General features: G+C 29.8%; 1 protein-coding gene across 1 annotated transcript; it reads left to right on the top strand.

Annotated features, from left to right (window-relative positions):
* The first annotated feature begins 381 nt into the window (after positions 1 to 381).
* LOC132952574 (myogenesis-regulating glycosidase-like) lies at positions 382 to 8,253 on the top strand. Its single transcript, XM_061024902.1, has 8 exons — positions 382 to 522; positions 1,194 to 1,295; positions 1,448 to 1,755; positions 2,146 to 2,602; positions 3,815 to 4,073; positions 4,921 to 5,302; positions 6,654 to 6,810; positions 7,737 to 8,253. Exons 1-8 carry the CDS (start codon positions 471 to 473, stop codon positions 8,021 to 8,023), a joined length of 2,004 nt encoding a protein of 667 aa, XP_060880885.1. The 5' UTR covers positions 382 to 470; the 3' UTR covers positions 8,024 to 8,253.
* The last annotated feature ends 174 nt before the right edge of the window (positions 8,254 to 8,427 follow it).

Raw genomic sequence — 8,427 nt, 5'->3', positions numbered from 1 at the left:
GAAGTAATATTTTAACACCACCAACGTCAACGTCCAACAATATTGCTCAGAGTAAGTAAAATATACCTGTTGAATGCTTTTACGTCAAACATTAAACCATAATCAATATATGAAAAAAGGAACATATTTAATATGATAATTGATCAAAAATCTTGATCAGCTGTGTTCTATATCTTAAACAATAGTTAATTGCAGTATACCGATCTCGCTCGGAATTGATTAGGTATTAAAGACAAGTTGTTTTTGTCCGACAATCGTGCGCATTCAATTATTTGTTATCCAAATAATGATTATTTTATGTAAACAGAACACTTCAATTTCAATTGTTCTAGTCGAAGTTGTTATCATGATACATTACGATATAGTATTCAGTTCATAACTCCTAGGTCTTATCGGATTCGAGTCATATTTATATTACAACGACGATATCCGAATAAAAATAATCATTGACATGCCGACTCTCGTCACGCATGTATCGTCGGAATTTTAACGCAAAAATTAAAATGGCCAACATATTATTAGGTAATTATGTGATGTAAAAAATAATTACAAACTTATAATAATTACGATATAATTGTACATACCTATTTATTGTTTATTTATTTTTTTTTACTAAATGTCAACCATCAGAATATATTATTATTATAAACATATTAATATTTTTTCAAAGTAGTGTTTTTAGTTTGGGTTTACATTTTCAATTATTACATTGCACTACATTAGAGACAGAACTTTAAAATATTAATTTTTTTTTAATTTAAAATAAATATATTATAAAATTATATTTTAATAATAATTCAATATAATATTTGATACTAAAAATGTAAAGTAAGATACAATATATAACAAAACGTATACGTAAGCCTCAAGCACAAAGTATATGCATGAAATCACACATTGTATTTTGTTCACCATATTTTGTTTACAAGTATTTTTACATAATTATTTTGGTTAAATTTGAAAATAATATTAAAATAAATATAATTTTCCGGTAGACCTTGGTTTGACTTAACCATATTATTTTATGGTATTATAAATAATATATACAATTATTTTTTTCTTATAAAATAACTTTCATAGAATTAAAAATTTCACCTTGTTTTCATATTGTATTATCTACGTTAAATTTAAATATATTTTTAAAAAAATATGTCATTATAGTCATATTTACTAAACATGCGTGTTTTTTCTAGCATCATGTGTCATTGCGTTGACGTTAGTATCAGCGTCGTTGGCTTCAGACTTTATCGTTTTATACTCTGAAGATGAGAAACAATTAGAAGCGGAATATGGAAGTAATTTTGTTTGTTATATTATTATGCTTTAAAGTTCTAAATATTTACATTTTCAAAAATATTGTTTGAATCGTTTATAGTATATAAAATATAAATTTTAAGTGTAACGAGTATATTATTATGTTTTATCGTTAAATTATTATTAATTTTAGCAAATACATCATCGAAGCATCTGAAACTCAGTTTCTTCGAAGATTGTATCAACAAAGATCCAAGTGTTTGTACCCCAAAAACGAGAAGCAATGCAGAGTACTTAAGTTATTTTATGGAATCGGAAAAACAGGAATGTAAGCATTTCGAACAAATCAGTCAGTCGATGAACGATGTCTTGCAATTCTGCGTCGATTTCGATAACAGTTCTTGGTTCGGTGGCGCCGAAGTTGGTTTACAGGAATGGCCTCTGAATAAACTCAACTGGACAGACAGAGAATATGTGACAAAAGAATCACACAGCCAAGCAGTAAGTAGAGTCAATTATAAAATATTATGATGAATTACGAAATTTAAAATACTACTATGAAATTCCTTTTTGTCATTAGAATTTGTTTTCTGACTTGTATTTAGAATTACGTTTTTCCTCTTCAGACTCAAACAGAAACTTTAAACTTGTTTGTAGGAAGTAATTTTTTACGTACCAGTGCGGTGTTTATCGATGCCCTTGATTTTTTTTAAATTCTGTCCTTATGATTTGAGAAAGATGACGTTATTAATTTATAACATGCAAATTTGCATTTTAAATGTTGACGAATTTTTAGTTTAAAAATAATACACAAGGAGACATGCCGTATTCATTTTTCTAATGGTTATAATTTATTTTGAATTAATAAATTTATTGTAATTTTTATTTTAGGTGGTCGAGTCATATTTCTTCAACTCTGACGGCTTTTACTTACACATTAACGATTCGGTTGCCTTGTTCGTAGACATCAATGGCCCCAGACCGGGAAAAATGTGCTTTGCCGCCAAAGTTGTCGCTCCGTACAGAAAAGTCAGGAATTTCATGCAATTCCGCGTTTGCAAATTTAGCGACCCCCGGAAAGCTCACGAAAACGCCATTAAAGATTTTCTCGGTTCGCCCACATCCATACCCGATCCTTACGTAGTGAAGTACCCGATTTGGTCCACGTGGGCTAGGTATAAGATAGACGTCAACACGTCTTCCGTTTTGAGTTACGCCGAAGAAATTGTCAAAAACGGATTTGACAGAGGTACGTTCGAGATCGACGACAAGTGGGAAACTTGCTATGGCAGTGCAACTTTTGATAAAGAACGATTCAGTAATATCAAAGACACAGTAAATAAACTGAGTAAGTATATTATTATTGGTAGTTAGGTGTATTATGTCAATTTTAAATTTTTGACACCGTCAAGTTTAATATTATAAATAAACAGTTCGGGTGTTTTTCAACAATATTTACTACATAAACCAAGCTTTTTACAGTTTTCGTATATAAATATTACAATTGTTATTGTAATAAATGTCAAGGTGGGTAGGGGGGGGGGGGGGGGGGGTTAAACAACCAAAACCCCACCATGGCTAGGCACTTATAGGATGTTGGTAAGTATTTTAAAATAATTAAAAAAAAAAAAAATCAATTTATAAATATTCAATTATAAACTTAGAAATCGATCTTATTTTGTACTTAATAAGGTCTTCATCTTTATTAAGTAGGTATGGTTAGGTATGATGATAAGTACGTAAATACAATACCCAAGTGTTTGATTTATTGTGTATGACTAACCTATCTATATTGTTATTAATCGTTTGTTTAATTAACTGTATGTTTAGCAAATAATATAAAACTCATAAATTTAAAATTAGTATATTATACGAAATAATATACTATAATATTGGCCGCTATTGTTGATTTTATTTTCTATACTCGGTAATTACGGAAAGCTTATCTATAATAGATTAACTGACGTTAGGTAATATTAGTGTAAGCCTTCGGGATTAGTTGACACACATATTGCATTATTAAGTTTTCAAACGATTACCAATGATGCACTGTGACAAACGTCATACATACTGATAAAAAGTGGCATTACCGTTTTAGAAAGTTTATTTTGCATGCAATTTGGGCGTACTGTATAATATTATCATCCTTCTTTTAGTGTATGTGCTGATAATTTTTTATTTTTAAATTATACTCTTTACTCTGACTACTATATAATTTGAAGCACGATATTTGTCTAAAATTGTTGGTAATTATATATTATGTATAATCTATAGGTTTGCGTGTTATATCGATTATTGACCAAACTTTTCGCGATCAAAGTACTTGAAAAAAAAAGTTCTATATATTTTATTAGTTAAACTCTCAAACATCAAAGGTTGTAAGACTATTATGTATGGGTATGAAATAATACCAGTGCAGTCTGTTGCACTCCCCATATTTTATTTCATTATTTATTTATTCTTGGATAAGCTGATAATCATCATGAATATTAATATTGATGGATATTGATGAGAACTGCTAATTGTTAAAACTCAATATTACATGATATTGTTATAATAGGATCGTATGGCTTCAAGACTTCTTTGTGGACACATCCGTTCATAAACAATGATTGTCCTATTCACGAAGTGGCAAAAAGCAACGGATACTTTGTCAATAGTACAGCGGGCACAGTGAACTCTACGTGGTGGAATGGAAATGCCTCTTATATAGACTTCACAAATCCCGAAGCGGCGGCATGGTGGTCAAATGGTCTACGCAATTTACTTGCAACATCTGGTATTGATACACTGAAGTTCGATGCAGGCGAAGCCAGTTGGTACGTATTTATCGTGTACAATAGAAAATATTAAAAGCCTTAGGTGCAAATGATCGGGAAGTCAGTCTGCTGTATAAGAATGTTTAAAAAGATTATAGTGCGGTTATAAAATTGATGATTTATTTAGAAAAATGTATATTTTTTTTTATATTTTTTTTTATTTTATAACAACTTTTTCTATTATTATTTAGTGTTAGTATTTATGTATGAACATTATAAGCTGTTATGAATAACACCAAAAAAAAATGTAATTACCTAATTGAAATGAAAACTAAATGAAAATAATATATTAAATATATTCATAACAATAATTAGCTTGTTGGGCTGGTGCAAAAACCTCAGCCCTTGAGCTGTAGGTTGGAGACCCCTTCTCTAAAGTATCAAAGTTATTCAATCAATTAATACAAAATCCTAACCTAATCTAACGTTAACGAAAATAATATATTAAAACGTCAACATTTTTAGAAAAATAAACTCTACAAAACGGCTATCTTCCACTTTTTTAAAAATAATAAAATACAATTTTTTTTTTAACTTTTTTACCAAGACATTAAATTAAATTAAAGTATTAAATATTTGTAGACCTCCTCTTGAGAGACTTATAAAAAAAAACAGAATTTTTCCATTATTTCAGGAGATATCGCAATAGGTAAATCTTCACGAGACACCCTATACAACGTATAGAACGTTTTATTTCGTATACAACAAAATATAGTTAATATTATTTAAGAAATATTTTTATAAAACGTATTAAACTTCTATGTAATATAATATACAAACAAGAATTGATTTGTTACCCACATAAAATATTATATAAATAAGTATAATTTTTTTTCTCTTTCCAAAGGAGCCATCCACTTCCCGTCTATTACGACAACGATTTGACATACTACCCCGATAATATTGTAAACGCGTACCTCACAACAATCAAGGCTTTTGGCGATGGCATAGAGTACAGGGCTTCCAGAAGGAGTCAATCATATGGTTGTTTGTTAAGAATGATTGACCGCGAGTCCCGATGGACTTACGAATTGGGACTGCCAACACTGGTCACATCTCTCATACATTTGAATATGATTGGATATCCGTTCGTGTTACCGGACATGATCGGTGGAAACGGTTATAACAACTTACCGCCTTCCAAAGAAATGTACATCAGATGGATGCAAGCCGCTGTGTTCATGCCAGTCGTACAGTTTTCGTACACTCCTTGGGACTTCGACGCACAGGTACCTACATTATACAATATTACTGACTTTTTATGTCACAAGCTAATAATAAATGAATAGAACAAACTAGAGTTGTAAGCTTGGTAAATTTTTACCTCGTAAATTTACCGGTAAATTTACAAACTATTTTTTTACAGGTAAATATTTTTTTACCGAAAAAAGTAGCATGTGACACCTCAAATTAAACGTTTTTACGGTGCCAATATCCATCAGTCATAACATATTAATATAATAGAATAGTTTATATTATAAAATGTAAAACGTCCACAACCACTGATAGTGTAGTATACCTACTAGATAACATTAAACATACGAATACACCATACGAATATCTGATACGATCAATTATTATTGCAATTTATATAAATTTGGTTTTATCACAGATATAGATAACAAACCACGTTATAAATACTTTATCCGTTACAGTGGTTATACCTGTTGTACCTCGTCAGTCATTACTACGATTATAAAGTTCTTAATTATTACCAACCTAATCATTTAAAACTTATTGAACAATTTCACGTTCGCTTACCTAGTCAACTTTTTTTTTAATTTGTGTCAGTTCATTATTATTTATTTGTACCTATAAAATATTAAAATTAAAAAATTACTTTTTATTTTTTGTTATTAAATTAATAACTATAATTTTAACTAATATATATAGAGAAATAACTAACACAAAGATTGCGAACTGTAATTAATAAAACTAAAAGACTAGAGTTGACTTTATTTTGTTTTTTGTTGTTGATGTTATAGGCACCTAACCAAAATATTTAAATTCCAACAAAAGCACTAACGGAATAATTATATTACACCCATGCAAAATAAAATATTTACTGAAATTAATTAAAAATGTAGATACAATTATAAATTGTCTATTAAATTAAAATTTGTTTTATCCTTAAAATATTAGTAGGTAATGTTAAACTTTTGAAGGCTTTGGTGCACTGGTTAAGCTTCTCTAATTATTTGTAAATGTTCTATACGACTATACATAATTTTTAGTATTTTTTACACATTTTAGAACTAGAACCCCAGGGACAAAATTTAAAAAAATTTAAAATAACGACTAGGGTGGTCAATTGAACACCCTACTATCCAGTAAATAAAAAAAAATAAATGTCACCATAATTTTAAGTTCATGAAAATTCGTCAGAGAGGAGTTTCTGGGGGTGTTCCTTTGGTAACATACCAAAATTATCAAAATTTACCAAATTTACGTAAATTTTTCTCGGTAAATTACCAAAAAAAAAAATGTGCGTAAATTTTACATCTCTAGAATAAATCGTGTTATGTCGGCTAACACCAGTGAGACAATCGTAATATATTATAATATGTTATTATGCTTTAGACGTTAGAATTGTGCCGACATTTCATGGCGCTCCGCAACAACTATACCGACACAATTGTGGATTTAATGAAACTAACTGTTGCACATGGTACCCCAGTGAATCCTCCGGTCTGGTGGATCGATCCCACTAGTACAGATGCACACGCAATCGACAACCGTAAGGAAATGCATTTAATTACTATTGATCATTGTAGACTAAAGTCTATAATAATTAATAATATACGTTCGACATTATTATTAACGTATTGGTATAGTAGTTGATATATTCAGTGGCGGCGTGAACACCTATTTTATGAGGCGGCTGAAAAAGTGGTGGTGGGTATCCCAATGATTGCAGTCTCCAAGATCAAGACGGCTAGATTAGTTTAAAATTTTATTCATACCCACTCGCACTGTCACATACGACCTGCGTTTAAAATGTGTGAAAATATAAATGTAAAATGTGAAAAAATTGGTGTGTAGGTACTTATTTAAGGTGGATGCATTTAAGTGCACGCCGTCACTGGGTATATATTGTGTAGATAAAAATAAGTACGTAGATACGTAAGTGGAAGTAATCGAAATTATCCCTTATAAAGACAGTAAGCAAGTTGACTTATCGATCGCTATTCGTCATTTAGGTAGATTATCGTTATATAGGTATCACTATTATCACCATGTTTTCTAATTTATGATTATAATAATCATAAAACTGAATAATTTGAGGAACGTTATTTATAGGTGCTATAAATTGTATAGTATAATTGTATTTCTATCTATTGACTATTTAAATCAAACTTTTGACATCGATTACAACCGGAAAAGACTTGTAAATTAATATTTTTTTTCGATTTGTGAACCAATTTAACCTATTATTTGACTATTGATATCAAATTCATATTATATTATAGGTACCATTGTTCATTATTCTCTGATGTGCTCCATAATAATGTGCTCTTTCCTAGTTTTTAAATTATTTTTTATAATTCCGATTCTATTTGTTTTTTTTTAATTTAAAATATCAATCAATATTATATTCTTCTGTAAAATAGTTAATTGTTCAAAATTAATTATTTATTTTTTATGTGTTTGTTTTGTTTATAGAATTTATGTTGGGTGAAAATATTCTAGTAGCTCCAGTTCTCGTCGAAGGTGCAACTTCCCGTCATATTTACTTGCCCAAGGGTATGTGGAGGGACGAAAACCATCCCACAAGTCCACTCTTGTCCGGAAGAATATGGCTGATCGACTATCCTGCCAGCCTTGAAGTCCTCCCGTGGTTTACTAGGGTTAGTCCAGAGAATCAGCCAGAACCATCCAGTTCGGTTTGCCATATGTCGTCTGCTACTTATATTATCGCTTTAGGTTTAATCGCGTATTTATTCCGATGAAATTCACGATAATATATCGTTGAGTTCATAGATACCTTACTTAGTGTAATATTATGATATAATTTTTATATATATTTTGATTGTACAGCCAGTGGTCCAATAACTTTGCTGGAATTTGATTTAATTTACTCAACTGACGTGATATTAATTATAATTATTACTTTCGATGTTTCGCTATACGTTTTATAGTTTATTATTATTGAAATAAAACGTGCTGACTTCTGTGTAAAGTGTAGAAGAAGGCTTTAATGAAAAAATAAGAGTACCTAGTCACTAATCAGAATATATTGAATAAGAAGCTCTTAGGATAGATACTACTTAAGACGCTTATAGAAGGACAGTAAGCTAAAAAGTTCAAATTGTTTGATTATTTTAGTAAACGAACTGGTATATTTAAGTTTTCT

Source organism: Metopolophium dirhodum, chromosome 9, assembly GCF_019925205.1.
Source record: "Metopolophium dirhodum isolate CAU chromosome 9, ASM1992520v1, whole genome shotgun sequence".
In the NCBI taxonomy this organism is placed as follows: Eukaryota; Metazoa; Arthropoda; class Insecta; order Hemiptera; family Aphididae; genus Metopolophium; species Metopolophium dirhodum.
Note: the sequence above shows the minus strand (reverse complement) of the source record. Positions and strands in the feature narration are given on the sequence as shown.

What these genes read in the sequence shown, in the direction of transcription:
- LOC132952574 (XM_061024902.1), top strand. Translation starts at nt 471, where the DNA reads ATGTATCGTCGGAATTTTAACGCAAAAATTAAAATGGCCAACATATTA. An exon ending in GATGCAGGCGAAGCCAGTTG is followed by an intron (nt 4,074 to 4,920) that starts GTACGTATTTAT and finishes CTCTTTCCAAAG; the next exon opens with GAGCCATCCACTTCCCGTCT. An exon ending in CTTGGGACTTCGACGCACAG is followed by an intron (nt 5,303 to 6,653) that starts GTACCTACATTA and finishes ATTATGCTTTAG; the next exon opens with ACGTTAGAATTGTGCCGACA.